General features: G+C 35.8%; 1 protein-coding gene across 1 annotated transcript; it reads right to left on the bottom strand.

Annotated features, from left to right (window-relative positions):
* Positions 1-1,752: 1,752 nt before the first annotated feature.
* On the bottom strand, positions 1,753-21,107 carry LOC111585905 (complement C3-like). Its single transcript, XM_055018054.1, has 11 exons — positions 21,022-21,107; positions 20,187-20,301; positions 20,052-20,067; positions 11,547-11,684; positions 10,665-10,980; positions 8,977-9,062; positions 7,550-7,689; positions 7,243-7,354; positions 6,795-6,846; positions 5,979-6,069; positions 1,753-5,757 (listed from the first exon to the last, which is right to left on the bottom strand). The coding sequence occupies exons 1-11, from the start codon at positions 21,105-21,107 to the stop codon at positions 5,551-5,553; spliced, it is 1,359 nt and encodes a 452-aa protein (XP_054874029.1). The 3' UTR covers positions 1,753-5,550.

Genomic DNA, 21,107 nt, shown 5'->3' with positions numbered 1-21,107 from the left:
GTCTCCTGACTGTCATAGTACAACCCTTGGTTTGATATTAAATACAAAATCTGAATTTTAAGGAATTGTCATTGGTAATAAAATTCACTAACTTCACTCTTATACATTGTAGTATTACCAAATTCACTGGAGCCATCAGTTGACTCCTGATTATCATACTACAACTCTTGGTTTGATATTAAATAAAAAATCAGAATTTTAAGGAATTTTTATCTTATTTTATTATTTTATTAGTAATAAAATTCATTAACTTCCCTCTTATGTACTGTAAAATGATTACACTCTGTCTAACTCAGTTGGCTCCTGTTGATCATACTACAACTCTTGGTTTGATATTTAACTATTTTTCATGATTTTAAGGATTTTTTTATTAGTAATGAAATTGTTGTTATATATGTCAAATATTTTTGTTGTAACAGTTAAAAGTGGTCATCCATTTTTTTGGTAGATTGTGCAACATTAATAACCAAAAGTAACTGAATTTTAATGATTTGGGTTGTTTATTGCCATGTGAAGATGTGCACACTATTTAGTGTGCATGCTTGTGTGTGAAGTTTAAGGATTATGAGTAAATTAGCTTTGATGGCTCTTCTCTTGATGTATGTGGGGCAATATTTTTAGATCCACAGTGCACCTGTTTGTCCAAATACATGATACTGAATAGTAATGGAACTTGGACTCCTCATCAAAGAGAGGATCAGATAACATCAATATACCAAACTAAACTGTTTAGACTGTCTCCTCAAGTACTGACGATTGGGAAGAAAGACAGTCAGATGCCTTCTTACAAGGCTGCAGCATTAACTGATTCATTTAAACCCTAATGTTAAACAGCTAATAATATTTTCCAAGTTAAGGACTGTACAGACAATACTTGGAAGAAAAAACCTGAAAGTATGATCAGTAGGACCCTTTTGATGGTTAGATGGAGTTTATTTTTTCTGCAGTGTTTAAGAGTAAAGTAAGTGAATTTTAGTTACTACAAAAATTCCTTAAAATTCAGATTTTTTACTTAATGTCAAACCAAGAGTTGTAGTATGACAATCAGGAGCCAACCGATGGCTCCTGTGAATTTGATGACACTACAGTGTATTAGAGTGACGTTATTGAATTTTATGACTAATAAAATAATGATAAAATAATAAAGATTTCTTAAAATTCAGATTTCTTTATTTTGTGTCAAACCAAGAGTTGTAGTATGACCAGCAGGAGACAATTGAAGGCTCCAATGATTTTGGTGACACTACAATGTATAAGAGTGAAGTTATTGAATTTTATTACCAATAACAATTCCTTAAAATTCAGATTTTGTATTTAGTATCAAACCAAGGGTTGTACTATGAAAGTCAGGAGACAGCTGATGGCAGCAGCGAGTTTGGTGACACTACAGTACATAAGAGTGAAGTTAATGAATTTTATTACCAATAAAAATTATTTAAAATTCAAATTTTGAACTTATTATCAAACCAAGTGTTGTGGTATGACCAGCAGAAGCCAATTGATGGCTCCAGTGATTTTGGTGACACTACAGTGTATAAGAGTGAAGTTATTGAATTTTATGACAAATAAAATAATAAAACAATGAAAATTCCTTAAAATTCAGATTTTGTATTTAGTATCCAACCAAAAGTTGTGATATGACCAGCAGGAGACAACTGAAGGCTCCAGTGATTTTGGTGATACTGCAGTGTATAAGAGTGAAGTTATTGAATTTTATGACTAATAAAATAATAATAAAACAATGAAAATTCCTTAAAAGTCAGATTTTGTATTTAGTATCAAACCAAGAGTTGTAGTATGACCAGCAGGAGACAATTGATGGCTGCAGAAAATTTAGTGACACTACAGTGTATAAAAGTTAAGTAATTGAATATTTGTGTCTCTTCGCTGTTGCAGTTTTGCTATATGCAGACGGTCCCTGTTCACTCGTAGCACAGCCGGCTGCTCATAGACATCAATGTTATTTCTGCAACTTGAAAGACAGCGACTTTTGATAAAACTGGCCTTGTAGCACATTGTCTAGCTTACAGCGATTTGAAAGAGGCATTGTTTATGTTTTTACAACGTATATCTCATGAGTTGTTGATGCCGGAAGTCCGAATCTGTGAATATCTTGCCAACTTTACCTAACTTGAGATTTTTCTTAATTATTCATCCGTAAGAACCTCAGATTTGTTATTTTCAGCAGAGAAAGCCTCAAGCAGACTCAAGCAGAGAAAACATAAACCTCCTCTTTGGTATTATCTGAACATGACATCATGACGATTTACTCTAATGAAGCTGGTCGAGTTTTGAGGAAAACACTTTAAATGAACAAGTCAAGTATATTCTAACCACCTGGAGCCTGATGTGCATCAAGAAACATGATGTTTCCGTGTGAACCAGGTGCTGCTGATCTGAACTGACCTGTGGTGCTGCAGTTCCTCCATTCAGCCACTAAGTGTCTCTGTAGCTCCACTCAGGTAGAAAGCTCTGAGTTCACAACAACAGCATCAGATCCTGTCTAACATCCTACTTCTGTTTCCTCTCACCTGAATCTTCCAACAAACTCCCCGACGTTCGTCCATCTGACTAGCAGAGTCCGTTCAAAAAGTTCACATTTAGTGCCAAAAATATTCATTCAAAGATGAAGAAACTATGAAAAGATCAATAAAACTACGTGAAGGTGAAATAAACTGCAGCTGTGTGGCGTGTGTGTTGGTGGCTGATTCCGTCAGGTGTGTCTGAGTGGAACTTACCACCTGCTCAGGTCAGCGGAGGGGAACACAGAGATACAAAAGTTAAAAATCTTGGCTCTAAGCCTAATCCACTTTAGAGTGGACTTCACAGTTTATGTCACATGAGTGCATCTACATTAGCATAACATTTAATTTAGATGAGTTTTACTGCTCCAATCACAGACTGACCTGCTGCTGACATCACCTGTTCACCTGGAGCTCACCTGTTCACCCGACAGCAGCAACAAACTGGAGAAGAACTGAGTGAACCCCGATCATGGATCAAATAATAATTCAGTGGAATCTTTACTGCAGTAACACATTTTCTTCACCATCATATTATCTGAAAACTAAAAGACTCTCCTCATGAAGCAGCTCGGTGAACTTTACCCACTGTGGGATCAATAAAGTTTATCCTTATCCTTATCAGAGCAGGGGGCGCTACTGCCCCTCTGGCGGACACAGGCGGTAACGACACGATTACTATTTGAGGCAAAACTGGCGACATTACAGATGAGCAGCACTTCCTGTTTCAACGTAAAACTATCGTAATGCTCTTAGGCTAAAACGTGGTTTTGTGAGACTCAGAAGAATCTGCAGTATGAACCAAAATGTATTTAAGGACCACTAGCTTGTCGACTCCCTCAAATTGTGTTTGTTGTCACTATACGTTCAAAAATGAACACGTTATAGCTAATGTACAAATGCATTCGTGACCGGAAGTGTTAGCCGAGCTAGCGGAAGTGCTAACGAGGGTTTGTTATGACATGGACTAATACCGTAACACACGTAGTTCTAAAATCAATCCTCTCCAAGACACAGCGTTCTAGCTCCGTTTCCTGTCCCAGGTCTAATGTTTCAGCCTGATATTGTGATCAGCACCTTTTAAAGAGACGCTGCTTGCAGTGCTGGAGTTAGCTCGTCACTAGCTTCTGATTAACTGCTAGCTCGCTAACGATGCCGTCACGGATGCAGCTATAGATTGTCATTAGCTACATTGTGGATTCATTTCCTGTTTGGACGTGACTCAGACTACAACAAAAGTAATTGGAGCAAGTGGATAAGCTAGCTGTCGTTGAATACGACTTAGTTTACACCAAAGATCCTTCTGAATCGACCAAAATCGCTTAGTAATACTTTTGACATAAAATGTACAATAAAGAAAGATGCTTTTACGTTGAAGATTAACAGGAAGTGCTGCTCATCTGTAATGTCGCCAGCGAGACAGTTAATAATAATGTCGTCAGCGAGACAGTTAATAATAATGTCGTGTGGTTACTGCCTGTGTCCACAAGAGGTCAGTAGCGCCCCCTCCTGTGACATGATCTTACATGAGCGATTAGATGACATCAGAGACTCGGACACAAATCTCTGCCCCTGCAACTGATCAATAATCAATAACAACACTGATACATTATCAACCAATCATATTTTGGTCATTTTGTACATATTTCTGATAGTTTTATCTCATATTTTGGTCATATTCACAGGACTCACCTGTTTTGAGAAAATCTCCACAACTCCTTGCACTGCTGGCATTTTCTGCACTTTTACAATTACATGTATTCCACAAGCCACTTTATGCTGATGTCACTTATAGTGTAGTAATACTGTATTTATTCATTTTTCATTCTTCTATATATTATTGTTATTATAATTATTAACTTTACTGTAGTAAACTGTAGTTAGTGCTGCTCTGAAAGATTTTTGCTGCTCTAACACTGGAAATTTCCCCTGACCTGGGGAGTAATAAAGGACTGTCGTATATCTATGTGCAAGAACTGATACCTCATCTTCCTGTATATAATCTTCTACATGGTATTTAAAAAAATCTGTGGATATATCCCTCTGGGCTGGAAACTGATTATAGTTTACTGCTATGGTGTATGGCTCTGGCATTAAATATACTACATATATAGCTGGTGGTAAATTCAAAAATATGTAGACGAGCAAATCAAGTATAGTGAGGGTGATGCAGAGTAGATTGATGGAAATGGGCAGCTGGAAGCAGTGGGCTGGAGGAAGGTCAGCAGCAGCAGCATCCCACAGATGGAGATTAGGCCAGTTGGTGGGAGAACCACCACAGATCTGAAGCATCCAGCTCTGGGATCAGGGACACTCGGAGAAAGGACACAGGGAGAAACAGAGTGAGTGTAATGCAATAATGGTATATATACTGTATATTAAATATAATGGTAGATAGAGAAGGGCTCAGTGCATCCAGAGAGGTCCTCCAGCAGCCTAGGCCTGTAGCAGCAGAACTAGGGGCAGAACTAAGGGACGTCCAAGAGGAAGACTCCAGCTGACCCCCTCAGGGTCCCCCAGTCAGTCCTAACTATAAGATTTGTCAAAAAGGAAGGTTTTAAGCCTGGTCTTAAAATTAGAGAGGGTGTCCGCCTCCAGAACCCAGACTGGGAGCTGGTTCCACAAGAGAGGAGCTGATAACTGAAGGCTCTGCCTCCCATTCTACTTTTAGAGAGAAGTTACAGGTCACTTCTCCAAGTAAGCCTGCAGTCTGAGCCCGAAGAGTTCAGCTAGGATAATATGGTACTATCAGGTCTTTAAGATATGATGGAGATTGGTTGTTAAGAGCTTTATATGTCAGAAGAAGGATTTTGAATTCTATTCTACATTTCACAGGAAGCCAATGAAGAGAAACCAGCATAGGAGAAATATGATCTCTCTTGCTAACTATCGTCAGTACTCTGGCTGCAGCCCTACACTGCACTACACTAACACTGATTTAGCAAGTCTGAGTTCTGAACCGTGGCTTTGGTACCAATAAGCTGGTTTTGTGTAATAGCCTAAAACTGCCTCAGATTGTTGACTGTGGTCATAAAGACTTATTTACTGAGCATTGAGAAACCTGCTTCTTGGAAAAAAAGAAAAGCATATGAATAACATAAAATGATATGATATAGAATAATAATTCTAAATACAGTGATGTTACTTTGAACAGGTGAATGATCAGGGAGCCTCTGTCACTCAGGTTGTCTACAATCTGGAAGTTACTGATGTAACGATGCACTGAATTGGACAGCTGGACACACACATAAACAGAGTCAGCTGTTAGCTAGTTAGCAACGCTGCCGCCCTAAACATGCGATCATTCATGTCTCATCCATTAGAAGGTCATTATCATGATGTAGTAAACTTTTTACAAACTTTTATTTAAAATACTACATTCATTTTAAAGACACTTAAATACACCATTGACACAAGCTTTCAGATTTTTCTGCACTAGCACTAGAAGGTGATTACCATCTCCAGGTCAGAGTTTTCTGGGGTGAATCCAGTTGGTAGACTGATATCAAGAACCACCATCCTGATGTCTCTGGGTCCTAGAGCCCTGCTGTGAATGAGAAAAAGAACAGCACTGACAAAGGGCACGATGACTATACGACTATAATCAGCTGCTGTCACATTGTTCATGTAAAGGCATAACGTACAATCAGTCACTGATCAGATTAAAGTCTTTGAGCATGTGAGCAGCAGCATTTTAAAATGAGTCTGAAAGAAAAACCAGAGGAATCAGTCTTTACTGAGGCACACCAAGAATCCATGAAGAACTACCTGCAGCAGCAGACTAACAGATGTACCTGCATCTGCAGACCAACAGATGTTCTTCCACAGAGCTCTGACATCGTTTGTACTTCAAATACTATATTTATTGTATTATGAACTCTTATCATGCTCTATTTTTATTGCAAATAACACCAATTTGCACTTTATTGTAAATAGTAACAGTTTTTTAAGCTCAACTCTGTAAATACCAGCATTTTAGGCAGATTTGGGATGTCTGTTGCATGCTCATTTGCACAGTGGCCCTCTATCTTCTATGTAACACGTGAGCTCATGCATACCTTGAATCTCCCTAAGGGAATGAATAAAGTACCTATCAGATAATGTACAGAGTGTCAGTCCACAGAGGAACTGGCATAAGATATTTTGAACTACCCAACTGTCAAATACATTGAAAAACTGTGCCCTGCAATTTGTAATAAGGTAATCGATATTTATAGATGATTGCTGATCTAACATTTTGCACAGTTGTGTACATGTATAACAACAACTCACCTCACTTTGATAGTGATCTCGTCGGACTTTTCTACATCTGCTGGAGGCTTTTCTGGTCCGGGACAGCAGCAAAGCATTAATTAATGTACAGCTGTATATATTATATGGTGGGCTAGAGCGTATGTAATAGTGTATTTGATGTAATTATGCTCCAATGTGTTATTTTGATCTTAACAATAATGTATTCATTTGATCTTAACAAAAATAATACTAACAAAAAGTCCCTGAAGATGAGCACACACAGTTCTTGCATTGTGATGTATGCAAAACGTATGTATTTTAAGAGTTTGTATGCGAGTGTTTTATAAATTCAATTTACTAAATTTACTCAGGTCAGCAGTCAAAATGCTTTGTTTTTTTTTTTTGTTAAAGTGCATTTGCTTTAATTTGTCACCCGTCTGAAGGACGTCGTGTAAAATATGTGATATAGTGTGAGAATTTGATCTACCGCTGGATCCTTCAAAAGTGACGTTGAGATCAAAGTGCTTGCAGGGCATTTTCTCTTCCACCTCATGCAGCTGATTGTAATAGGTCACAACCCGTGGTTGTCTTTCCCTGTACTGGAAAGAAAACCACGTGTAAGAGGCACAGAGGAGAAAACAACAAACAAACATAAGAGGAAAAGCAGACAGTAGCGTATAAGTATTGTACTCATAAACAAAGCCCTTAGCGACAAGGTCTTTGTGATATTTCTGAAATACATTTAGATTATTTTCTATTTAAGGAAAAGGACATAAAAAAGACGATTTGCTTACATGCAGGTCATCATAGCCGTAGTTATGGACCACAGCCTTGATCTCCACCTGTTGGTTCCTCGCCACGGAATGCGGCAGTTTCAGGTCCACAAAGAAACCTTTCCACGCTCTGACATTGTAAGGCTCTGCAACACAGGAACCTACAGATATGGAGGACTTTGTGAGGAATTTGGTCATTCTTTAGTCAAATTCCTCAGCCTTTACACATTCAGCCCAATTTGATCTCTAGTGGACCAGACCAGCAAAACCACAGTATAATAACTTACTTACTAAATAACCACAACTCTAAATTTTTCCTTTGTTTCAGTGCAAAAATGTTCACATTTAGGGAATTATCTTGTTACAAAACATCATGAACAACCTGAAATTTCTTAAGAAAAATAAGTTCAATTTCAACAACACTCAGCCTCAGTTTATCATTTCCACATTACAACTTCCAGATCACAGAGTGTCGACAAAGGAACACAACATTTAGTCATCTGGAACTGAATGATACAGTATTTTATTTTATGATCAAAATGAAAAAAGGCAGACCAAAAAAAAAGAGGAAAAACAACAGAACAAGACAAAATATTAGAAAAAGAGACACAAAACGACAAAAACAAGAAACAAAATGACAAAATAATGAGACAAATGACAGGCAACAAAAAAAATTGGACAAACAAGTTACAGAGCAACAAAAAAATGGACAAACAACCAAAATAAGACAAAAAAATGACAAAAGAGAGAAACAAAGCGACAAAAATTAGACTAACAACACAAGCGAGACAAAACACACAAAGCGACAAAAACGATACACAAAAACAATGAATAAAGCAAAACACAAACTGACAAAAATAAGACAAAAAACACAAATGAGACAAAAAGGAAACACAAAAAGACAAAAACGAGAAACAGAACGACAAAAACGTGAGACAAACAACAAAAGATGACAAAAAAGACAAAAAAACAACAAAAACAAGACAAAATATCACAAAAACGAGACACAAAACGACAAAAGAACAATGAACAATCTAATATTTTACTATATGATCAAAACAACTTGTCATGGTCTAGAAAATATTTAAAATTTATAGTTTTACTGAATTTATAGTTTTATGAATTAATGCAGTTAATGTCTTCTCTGGAATTTTTACACTTTGAGGGCCGGATCTGACCCTCTGGAGGACCGCTTTTGGCCCGCGGGCCTCATGTCGGACACCACTGATACAGACTCTCCAAAACTGCTAGTGCTAACGCTAAATGCTAATGCTAGCTGCAAGACTACTACAATGTCCAAAGCAAACTTCCCACTGACAAAGAAACTCCACAGTTCAAATAATATACAAATAATCCTCAAAATGGGTTGTTCATTGTCTAATATTGCCTGATCATTGTCAGTATTAGGTACCTATACTCCTACACCACCCTCCTCCTCCTCCTCCTACCTGTCTGAGGTGATGAACTGACTGCCAGAACTCCCCACTCTGTGATGCTGTCAGGTAAGATGGTGTCCACGTTCTTAGACGCCAACCTGTTGGATCAAATTCATAGTGTTGTTATCACCAGCAAATAGGCCCAACGACAAAACCACAGCTTATTTTTAAAGACTGTAACATTTCCGTTAAATTCAAGTCAAATCTGCTGTTTATTTATTTAGCCCAATAAAGTGTAAAAATTTGAGTTTTTAAGTTTCAGCAATGAACTTGTAAAACATTAAATTGGTTATAAATGGTAACGGCATCTTTGCAGTTTAAGTCCACGGATGTATTTCACAATACAATAAAGGAAAACAGCTTACACACAGTGAAGGAATTTGCACTAGCATCGAACATGACACATACATGTGACACATACATGTGCACACTTGAATGTACACAGATCAATGTCATACTGATGTTCTGAATTTAGAGCTGTTTGCTCAGTGAGTATCACTGACCAAATGGCATGACGCAGGTCACACAGTGAAATGTCCTGTCCTTTAGTACATATCACTGTGCTGTGAGTGAATGGATTTGGAAAAACCAGTGGAGAAATATTGCCTCACTCGTTCTCTGCATCACCTGTTAAGAACAACTTGTTTACTGGGCTGCTCCTTGTGTGAAAGTGACTAATGGAGCCAAACAAACTGATTCACATCTTGCCAGTAAAGCATATCACTTCTGAAAGCAATGAACTTCAATTCAGATCTTCTCACTGATCCCGATACAGCACAAAAGCATCTGGAAAATACACTGCGACAAAAAGCAATCTAAGTAAATAACATCCTATATTTAGGATTAATTATTCTTACTTTATAAATTCCAAAGCAAACAATCCTGTTATGCTTTTTTTAAGTTACCTTGTCTTTTTTTATTGCTATATTATTCATTTTTTAGGTCAGTTTATTCCAATGTAGATAGGGGAACTAAACTACATAAAAAATATTTGATATTTTCAGGTTTATAAAGTGCACAAGCACATGTTTACCGCATACCTTACTGACTCTTTGAAGTTTCACTGTTTATATCAGGTCTTTTCTGGTCTGAAGTAAGATGTGTTGTAGTGGCCTTTTTGCTAGTATTTTATGTACTCTATTGACATTGTTTGATACAAGCAAAAACACCAGACACTGCTTTGCTTTAATAACCCCCAGAAGTTCAATTTTAGTGTGTGCTTATTGGAAATCATTTCTGTCACCAGCTAGACAAACACTATTCTCTGCCTTTACACTGTGATCAATTGAATCTAACGTAATTTATATGCAGGTGGAAACACATTCTCAAAGCTTACATTTAGGAGAAATCTTTCTGCATGGATTGCTTGCATTCTGATGTGTGTTAACCCAGGGTTTGCTTTGTCTCTGCACTGTTTCAAGCACATAATTCAGTCTGCACTGCAGTCCTTGTCTCTGCTAACTCCTTTATTTGTCTGTGTAGATTCCCGGTCATCCTGAACGCTTCGGTAGAAGACAATTAGACTTCAATTTGATTCTAGAAAATGTTTCATCCAAGTTGGTTAGCAAAGGTTTGCCTGCTAAAACCTGGTGAACATGATAAATATAGCACTAAATTTAAAAGCATTGTGTTAAAAAGTTTCAAGATATCCAGCTAACAGTGTATAACAGCTAACTAAACCTTTGCAGCTAACTGGATACACAGTTGATAAAGCTGAGGTGCAGTAATTACCAAAGTTATATCGGGAGAGCGTTATTTTCTCTCGTCTGGAAGTATGACTGACAGTCCAGGGTTGAGAGGAGGTGGTGGGAGCTGCAGTTGTGGTTGGTGGGGTGGTGGGAATCTCTGTGTCAAACACCTGGTCCCTGTAAGTGGCGCAGCAGTATCGGAAAGCTCGGATGCATTCCCAGCCCTCAGTGATGTAGAGGGAACGTCGCGTGCAGGAATACGGCATCGGGATCTCCCTGAGGCCGTCTTTACAGCAGCGATGCTGCAGCTTCTCCTTGTAGTGGCTCTCTGAAGGCACAAGGACAAGCAACCAGTCATCAGAACCAGCAATATAGTACTCTTTTTTTCTTTTTCTAAATCAACAGTTGATAAAAGTCCAATGTCATTATACATTGCACTTGTAACTACTAGTGCAGAACCTCAATAGAATCATTATCAAATCTGCCAGTTTCGTTCAGCTGTTTAGCTTCTTTTGTATTTAAGAGCACATTTAATAAAGGACTGAAATGCCAGACAAAGTTGGTGAAGAGTGGGTGAAGAAAATTACAAATTTAGCAGAAAAAAAGACAAATGTTTGTTTCTAGACATGGAAAAGTCTCTTCCAGACCAAATGCAAATAAATATTAAGCACTAGTGTGTAAAACAGCAACTGCTTTCTAACACAACACAACGGTCTCATAACATTTCCATGTCAGCTTGCTGTGGGTTCTTCTCCCCTGAAGCTTGTCAATTAATCCAATGAATTATTATTATTATTATGAGATCACTATACACAACAAGTCAGCCTAAAGGTAGAAAGCACTGAAAGATGTGCAGAAATTATATACCGACTAATCTCAGTTAGTGCAAATCACCCGTCAGGTGGGAGAAGTGCTCATCCCGCTTGTTCTTGGCTAAACAAATCATGATGAGGGGACACTCACCCAGCTGAGCTTTACGCTTCAACAGTTCAGCAGAGCGTCTCCTTCTGGTACTGCCTGGACACTGCACGGCTGCGGAGATGAGAGGAAAAACAGGAAAAACAAAACAAAAACCCTTACACAAGGTTTCATTGTTTCATTGCACTGGTTGTGCTTTTGTCCAACCAGTGTTACCTTGGAATGATATTTAGGATTCAATGGACAAGATGCACAATTATAAACAGATTCATCACAGCTTTTTAGAACAGTTTTATCATTCTGTGGTACCCATACTGTTTCAGTTTTTATCCAAGAGCTGTCCAATCCATTTCCCCCCTACACATACAACAGATACACTATGTGGAATAAAGAACTGAGTCTTGCACTGGACTGCACTTTATCACCCATCCTACTGCTCATGTGCACTAAGACTGTTTACATATTTATATCTTTTAAGTATTTTTTAAAAAATTTTATTTGTACATAGTGTGCCTTTTTCTATTTTTTTTTATATATAGCTGGGAGTCACCAATTGTAATTTCGCTGCGGGGAAACACAATGACAATAAAGATTCTTGATTCTCAATGTGTTCCTAACCCCTAAGCCCAACGCGCACAAGGAAGATATGTTGTAGTGGCTCAAAAATTGCTATAAAAGCAAGCAACAGTCCAAGAAAACACATATTTAGGTTAAGATGAGTTCCTTTTTGACACGAGATATGGGTTTTGCGCTTTCAATCATTGGTCGCTTTTAATGTAAATCTCTTGTGAATATAGGTTGTAACCCTACACTATAAATGAAGTATCAGCTTCGTACCAGACTTTTCAGAAGTGAATATCACCTATATTTAACACACATAAAACAATATTCAGTATTAGGCACAAACCGACATATTAAGAGATTAGTTGGTTTGTATATTATTCTCCACCCAAAGCGACTCCAGGATCGCCTCACTTTCAGCAAACACACAGTGTAAACACGGCCTTGAGCTGCTATAAGGGGAAAACTGGATTCAAAGTGTTGACAGCTACTTCCTAATGAAAGCTAGTTTATGATGTTTTTCAAGGTTCACTATAGGGTTTTTTTTGTGTTTCTTTACTGGTGTTGCTATGTATAGGAGCACCAGTCAAGAAAACAATTAAATCATTTTTTTTTTCATTTTGATTTTATTTAACCTTTATTTAACCAGGAGAGATCCTGTTGATATTAAGAACCTCTTTTTCAAGGGAGTACTGGCCAAGATAGGCAGCAGCAAATACAAAACACAGTTATGAAATCCATCCATCCATTATCTATACACCGCTTAATCCTCATTAGGGTCGCGGAGGGGCGCTGGAGCTTATTCCAGCTGACTTGGGCGAAGGCAGGGGACACCCTAGACAGGTCGCCAGTCTGTCGCAGGGCTACATACAAAGACAAACAATCACTCTCACATTCACACCTACGGGCAATTCAGAATGATCAATTAACCTCAGCATATTTTTGGACTGTGGGAGGAAGCCGGAGTACCCGGAGAGAACCCACGCATGCACAGGGAAAACATGCAAACTCCATGCAGAAAGATCCCGGGAAAGCCGGGACGCGAACCAGGGACCTTCTTGCTGCAAGGGGAAAGTGTTAACCACTACGCCACTGTGCAGCCCCATAGTTTAATATGTTGTCCAAAATTTGACAAAGACGTCAAAGTTTAGTATGTCGTCAAAAATGTTATAGTTTAGTATGTCGTCCAAAATATGATCAAAACATAGTTTAGTATGTCATCCAAAATATTACAACGTCATAGTTTAGTATGTCGTCCAAAAAGTCACAAAAACGTCATAGTTTAGTATGTCATCCAAAATAGGACAAAAACGTCATAGTTTAGTATGTTGTCCAAAATATGACAAAAACGTCACAGTTTTGTATGTCGTCCAAAATTTGAGAAAAATGTTATAGTTTAGTATTTCGTCCCAAATATGATCAAAACATAGTTTAGTATGTTGTCCAAAATATGACAAAAACGTCATAGTTTAGTATGTTGTCCAAAATTTGACAAAAATGTCATAGTTTAGTATGTCGTCCAAAATTTGACAAAAATGTTAGTTTAGTCTTTCGTCCAAAATATGATCAAAACATAGTTTAGTATGTTGTCCGAAATTTGATAAAAACATCATAGTTTAGTATGTCGTTCAAAATATGATCAAAACGTCATAGTTTAGTATGTCATCCAAAATATGACAAAATCATCACAATTTAGTATGTCATCCAAAATTAGACAAAAACGTCATAGTTTAGTATGTCGTCCAAAATATGATCAAAACGTCATAGTTTAGTATGTCGTCCAAAATGTCACAAAAACGTCATAGTTTAGTATGTCGTCCAAAATTTGAAAAAAACATCAGTTTATTATGTCGTCCAAAATTTGTCAAAAACGTCATAGTTTAGTTGGTCTTCCAAAATATGACAAAAACGTCATAGTTTAGTATGTCATCCAAAAAGTGACTAAAACATCATAGTTTAGTATGTCATCCAAAATTTGACAAAAACGTCATAGTTTCGTATGTCGTCCAAAATATGATCAAACATCCTAGTTTAGTATATCGTCAAAAATATGACAAAAACGTCATAGTTTAGTATGTCATCCAAAAAGTGACAAAAACGTCATAGTTTAGTATGTTGTCCAAAATTTACAAAAATGTTATAGTTTAGTCTTTCGTCCAAAATATGAACAAAACATAGTTTAGTATGTCGTCCAAAATATGGCAAAAACGTCATAGTTTACTATGTCGTCCAAAATATGACAAAAACGTCATAGTTTAGTATGACATCCAAAATATGACAAAAACGTCATAGTTTACTATGTCGTCCAAAATATGACAAAAACGTCATAGTTTAGTATGACGTCCAAAATGTCACAAAAACGTGATAGTTTAGTATGTTGCCCAAAATTTGACAAAAGCGTCATAGTTTACTATATGTTGTCCAAAATATGATCAAAACGTCATAGTTTAGTATGTCGTCCAAAATGTCACAAAAACGTCATAGTTTAGTATGACGTCCAAAATGTCACAAAAACATGATAGTTTAGCATGTCGTCCAAAATTTGACAAAAACGTCATAGTTTAGTGTGTTGTCCAAAATTTGACAAAGACGTCAAAGTTTAGTATGTCGTCCAAAATTTGTCAAAAATGTTATAGTTTAGTATGTCGTCCAAAATATGATCAAAACACAGTTTAGTATGTTGTCCAAAATTTGATAAAAACATCATAGTTTAGTATGTCGTTCAAAATATGATCAAAACGTCATAGTTTAGTATGTCGTCCAAAATATGACAAAAACATCATAGTTTAGTGTCGTTCAAAATTTGACAAAACCATCACAATTTAGTATGTCGTCCAAAAGTAGACAAAAACGTCATAGTTTAGTATGTCGTCCAAAATATGATCAAAACGTCATAGTTTAGTATGTCGTCCAAAATGTCACAAAAACGTCATAGTTTAGTATGTCGTCCAAAATTTGAAAAAAACATCAGTTTATTATGTCGTCCAAAATTTGTCAAAAACGTCATAGTTTAGTTGGTCTTCCAAAATATGACAAAAACGTCATAGTTTAGTATGTCATCCAAAAAGTGACTAAAACATCATAGTTTAGTATGTGATCAAAAATTTGACAAAAACGTCATAGTTTAGTATGTCGTCCAAAATATGATCAAACATCCTAGTTTAGTATATCGTCAAAAATATGACAAAAACGTCATAGTTTAGTATGTCATCCAAAAAGTGACAAAAACGTCATAGTTTAGTATGTTGTCCAAAATTTGACAACAACGTCACAGTTTAGTATGTCGTCCAAAATTTGACAAAATATTATAGTTTAGTATGTCATCCAAAATATGATCAAAACATACTTTAGTATGTCGTCCAAAATATGACAACAACGTCACAGTTTAGTATGTCGTCCAAAATTTGACAAAATGTTATAGTTTAGTATGTCGTCCAAAATATGATCAAAACGTCATAGTTTAGTATGTCGTCCAAAATGTCACAAAAACGCCATAGTTTAGTATGTCGTCCGAAATTTGACAAAAACGTCATAGATTAGTATGTCGTCCAAAATATGATCAAAAGGTCATAGTTTAGTATGTCGTCCAAAATATGACAATAACATCGTAGTTTAGTATGTCGACCAAAAAGTCACAAACACGTGATAGTTTACTATGTCGTCCGAAATTTGACAAAATGTCATAGTTTAGTATATCGTCCAGAATATGACAAAAACGTCATAGTTTAGTATTCTTTTTCAAAGAAACCCTTTCTGGACTGTTTTTCACAGCCTACTTTACATTATTTCATCATATGGCATGTTTTTACAACATGTTGAAAAATCACATTTTTTTCCGACATAGTATACTATGGCGGTTTTTTGCACATAAATTCATGATTTTTTTTTTTCAAAGAAGACCTTTCTGGAGTGTTTTTCAAGGCCTGTTTTACATTATTTCATCAAATGGCATGTTTTCACATGTTGAAAAATGACATTTTTCGACATAGTATACTATGGCGTTTTTTGCGCTAAAATTCATGATTTTTTTTCAAAGAAATCCTTTCTGGACTGTTTTTCACGGCCTCCTTTACATTATTTCATCATATGGCACGTTTTTACAACATGTTGAAAAATTAGATTTTTTTCCGACATTATGGCCTTTTTTTGCACCAAACTTCAAGATGATTTTTTTTTCAAAGAAAACCTTTCTGGAGTGTTTTTCACAGCCTGCTTTACATTATTTCATCATATGGCACGTTTTCACATGTTGAAAAATGACATTTTTCGAAATGGCCTTTTTTTTGCGCTAAATTTCATGATGATTTTTTTTCAAAGACAACCTTTTTGGACTGTTTTTCACGGCTTACTTTACATTATTTCATCATATGACACGTTTTCACAACATGTTTGAAAAATGGCTTTTTTTTCTACATAGTATACTATGGCGTTTTTTTGCGCCAAAATTCATGATAATTTTTTTTCAAAGAAAACCTTTCTGGAGTGTTTTTGGACGACATACTAAACTATGAAGTTCGTGTGATATTTTTGACGACATACTAAACTATGACGTTTTTGTGACATTTTGGATGACATACTAAACTATGACGTTTGTGTGATATTTTTGACGACATACTAAACTGACGTTTTTGTGACATTTTGGACGACATACTAAACTATGATGATTTTGTGACATTGTTAACAAGATACTAATCTATGACTTTTTAGGGATATTTTTGATGACATACTAAACTATGACTTTTTAGTGACATTTTGGATGACATACTGAACTATGAAGATTTTGTGACATTTTTGACGACATACTAAACTATGACGTTTTTGTGAGATTTCGGACGACATACTAAACTATGATTTTTTTGTGACATTTTGGATGACATACTAAACCAATGATTTTGTGACATTTTTAACAACATACTAATCTATGACATTTAAGGACATTTTTGACGACATACTAAACTATGATGTTTTTGTGACATTTTGGACGACATACTAAACTATGATTTTTTTTGTGACATTTTGGATGACATACTAAACCAATGATTTTGTGACATGTTGACAACATACTAAACTATGACTTTTTTTTTCAAATTTTGGACGACACGAAACTATGACATTTTTGTGACATTTTGGATGACATACTAAACTATGACGTTTTTGTGACATTTTGGACGACATACAAAACTATGATGATTTTGTGACATTTTTAACAACATACTAATCTATGACTTTTTAGGGACATTTTGGACGACATTCTAAACTATGACAATTTTATGACATTTTTCACGACATACTTAACTATGATGATTTTGTTACATTTTTGACTACATACTAAACTATGACTTTTTTTTTCAAATTTTGGAAGACACGAAACTATGACATTTTTGTGACATTTTGGATGACATACTAAACTATGACGTTTTTGTGACATTTTGGACGACATACTAAACCAATGATTTTGTTACATTTTTGACTACATACTAAACTATGACTTTTTTTTTCAAATTTTGGAAGACACGAAACTATGACATTTTTGTGACATTTTGGATGACATACTAAACTATGACGTTTTTGTGACATTTTGGACGACATACTAAACCAATGATTTTGTGACATTTTTGACAACATACTAAACTATGACTTTTTTTTCAAATTTTGGACGACACGAAACTATGACATTTTTGTGACATTTTGGACGACATACAAAACTATGATGATTTTGTGACATTTTTAACAACATACTAATCTATGACTTTTTAGGGACATTTTTGACGACATACTAAACTATGACGTTTTTGTGACATTTTGGACGACATACAAAACTATGATGGTTTTGTGACATTTTGGACGACATACTAAACTATGACGTTTTTGTGACATTTTGGACGACATACTAAACTATGATGATTTTGTGACATTTTTAACAACATACTAAACTATGACTTTTTAGGGACATTTTGGACGACATACTAAACTATGATGATTGTGTGACATTTTTGATGACATACTAAACTATGTTTTTTTCACATTTTGGACGACATACTAAACTATGTTTTTTTCACATTTTGGATGGCATACTAAAGTATGACATTTTTGTGGCATTTTGGACGACATACTAAACTATGACGTTTTTGTGACATTTTGGACGACACACTAAACTATGACGTTATTGTCACATTTTCGACGACATACTAAACTATGACTTTTTAGTGACATTTGGGACAACATACTAATCTATGACCTTGTGACATTTTGGACGACATATTAAACTATAACATTTTTTTCAAATTTTGGACGACACTAAACCATGACATTTCTGTGACATTTTGGATGACATACTGAACTATGACTTTTTAGTGGCATTTTGGACGACATACTAAACTATCACGTTTTTGTCACATTTTGGACCACATACTAAACTATGAAGATTTTGTGACATTTTGGACGACATCCTAAACTATCATGATTTTGTGACATTTTTGACAACATACTGAACTATGACGTTTCAAATTTTGGACGACACTAAACTATGACGTTTTTGTGACATTTTGGACGACATACTAAGCTATGACGTTTTTGTGACATTTTGGACGACATACTAAACTATGACGTTCTTGTGACATTTTAGAGGACATACTAAACTATGATGATTTTGTGACATTTTTGACAACATACTAAACTATGACTTTTTAGTGAGATTTTGGACGACATACTAAACTATGACCTTTTTTTCACATTTTGGACCACATACTAAACTATGACGTTTTTGTGACATTTTTGACAACACACTAAAGTATGACGTTTTTGTGACATTTTGGACGACATGCTGACCTATGACGTTTTTGTGACATTTTGGAAGATATACTAAACCATGATGATTTTGTGACATTTTTAACAACACACTAAACCGTAACTTTTTTGGGACATTTTGGACGACATACTAAACTATGAAGATTTTGTGACATTTTGGATGACATCCTAAACTATCATGGTTTTGTGACATTTTTGACAACATACTGAACTATGACGTTTCTTTCAAATTTTGGACGACACTAAACTATTACGTTTTTGTGACATTTTGGACGACATACTAAACTATGACCTTTTTGTGACATTTTGGACGACTTATTAAACTATAATGTTTTTGTGACATTTTTGACAACATACTAAACTATGACTTTTTAGTAACATTTTGGATGACATACTAAATTATGACTTTTTGTCACATTTTGGACCACATACTAAACTATCAAGATTTTGGGACATTTTGGACGACATACTAAACTATGAGGTTTTTTTTGACATTTTTGACGACATACTAAACTATGACCTTTTTGTCACATTTTGGACCACATACTAAACTAAGATGTTTTTTTACATTTTGGACGACATACTAAACTGTGACGTTTTTGTGACATTTTTGACGACATACTAAACTATGAGGTTTTTTTCAAATTTTGGACAACATACTAAACTATGAAGATTTTGTGACATTTTGGACGACATCCTAAACTATCATGATTTTGTGACATTTTTGACGACATATTAAACTATGAGTTTTTTTTCAAATTTTGGACGACATACTAAACTATGAAGATTTTGGGACATTTTGGACGATATACTAAACTATGATGATTTTGTGACATTTTTGACTACATACTAAACTATGACTTTTTAATGACATTTTGGACGACATACTAAACTATGACGTTTTTGGTGTTTGATATCTTTATTGAAATTTTAACAATATAGAAAGAATAAAAATAAGAAATAAATAAAAAAAATACAAACACCCACCCGCATAAAACAAATTGATCAATCCCTACTGCCACTTACAGAAAAGAAAACACTCTTTAAAACACAAAACATTCAGACCATCAGTAAACAAATCAACCAGACTACTGAGCCTAGTTATTCTCTTACCGTTGTTGATGCTTGGCTGAAAAAAGTCAAAAAAGGCCTCCACACCTGAAAAAACTTTTTCTCAGAGCCCCTCATTACAAATCGTATTTTTTCCAACTTGAGACGAAACAATACATCTTTAATCCAGTGTGATACTGTGGGTGGGGCAGCATCCTTCCATTTGAGAAGAATTAGACGCCGTGCTAGCAAGGTTGAAAAGGCAGTAAGTTTTCGACCCCCAGCAGGAAGTCCGAGCTCCACATCAGTAATCCTAAAAAGAAACAAAAGCGGATTCAGGTTTAAACGGACTCCTAGTATACAAGAAAGTGCTTCACGCATCCCTTCCCAATATTGTTGTATTTTAGGACAGGACCAAAACGTGTATTAAAGTGGCCTCTGCTGATTTACATCTGTCACACGTCGGGTCAATATGGGGATAAATCCTAGCCAGTTTAGACTTGTGGAGATGTGTTCGATGCACTACTTTGAATTGAATAAGAGAGTGTCTTGCACACATTGAAGATGAATCAATTTTTCTAAGAATATCAGCCCATTCTACTTCACTAATACTCATCTGGAGATCCTGCTCCCATGCCTCCTTAATAGTAGACATAGAGAAGACATCCGTTTGGGAAATCAAGCGCAGCATTAAAGAAATAACTTTCTTTTTTGTTGGGTTAAAAGACATCAGGTCATCAATTATATTATTGGGAGGTTTGTCTGGGAACCCTGGGATGGAACCTGACACAAGGGTCTCACCTGTAAGTATCGAAAAAAAACTAGAGGGATGTAAATGATATTTGACTGACAGCTGTTCAAAGGAAGCAAATCTATTATCTATATAAAGGCCACTGAAACTAAACTATGCCCATAAATCATCAGACAATCAATTAAACATTAATTCTTATCACAATCCTCAAATATGACTCCTAACTGGAACTATGCTTTTATCTAAGAAGAGTAATAATCACCTAGACTATGTTGGACTCACCTGAAGACCGACGAGCCACTGGGGCTCACCGACTCCAGGGGGAAGTGGACGGGGTTCGGTCCAGATTTAGATCTGCTTGTATCCAT

Source organism: Amphiprion ocellaris, chromosome 15, assembly GCF_022539595.1.
Source record: "Amphiprion ocellaris isolate individual 3 ecotype Okinawa chromosome 15, ASM2253959v1, whole genome shotgun sequence".
In the NCBI taxonomy this organism is placed as follows: domain Eukaryota; kingdom Metazoa; phylum Chordata; class Actinopteri; family Pomacentridae; genus Amphiprion; species Amphiprion ocellaris.
The sequence above is the reverse complement of the archived record's forward strand: the minus strand, read 5'-3'. Positions and strand labels throughout refer to the sequence as shown.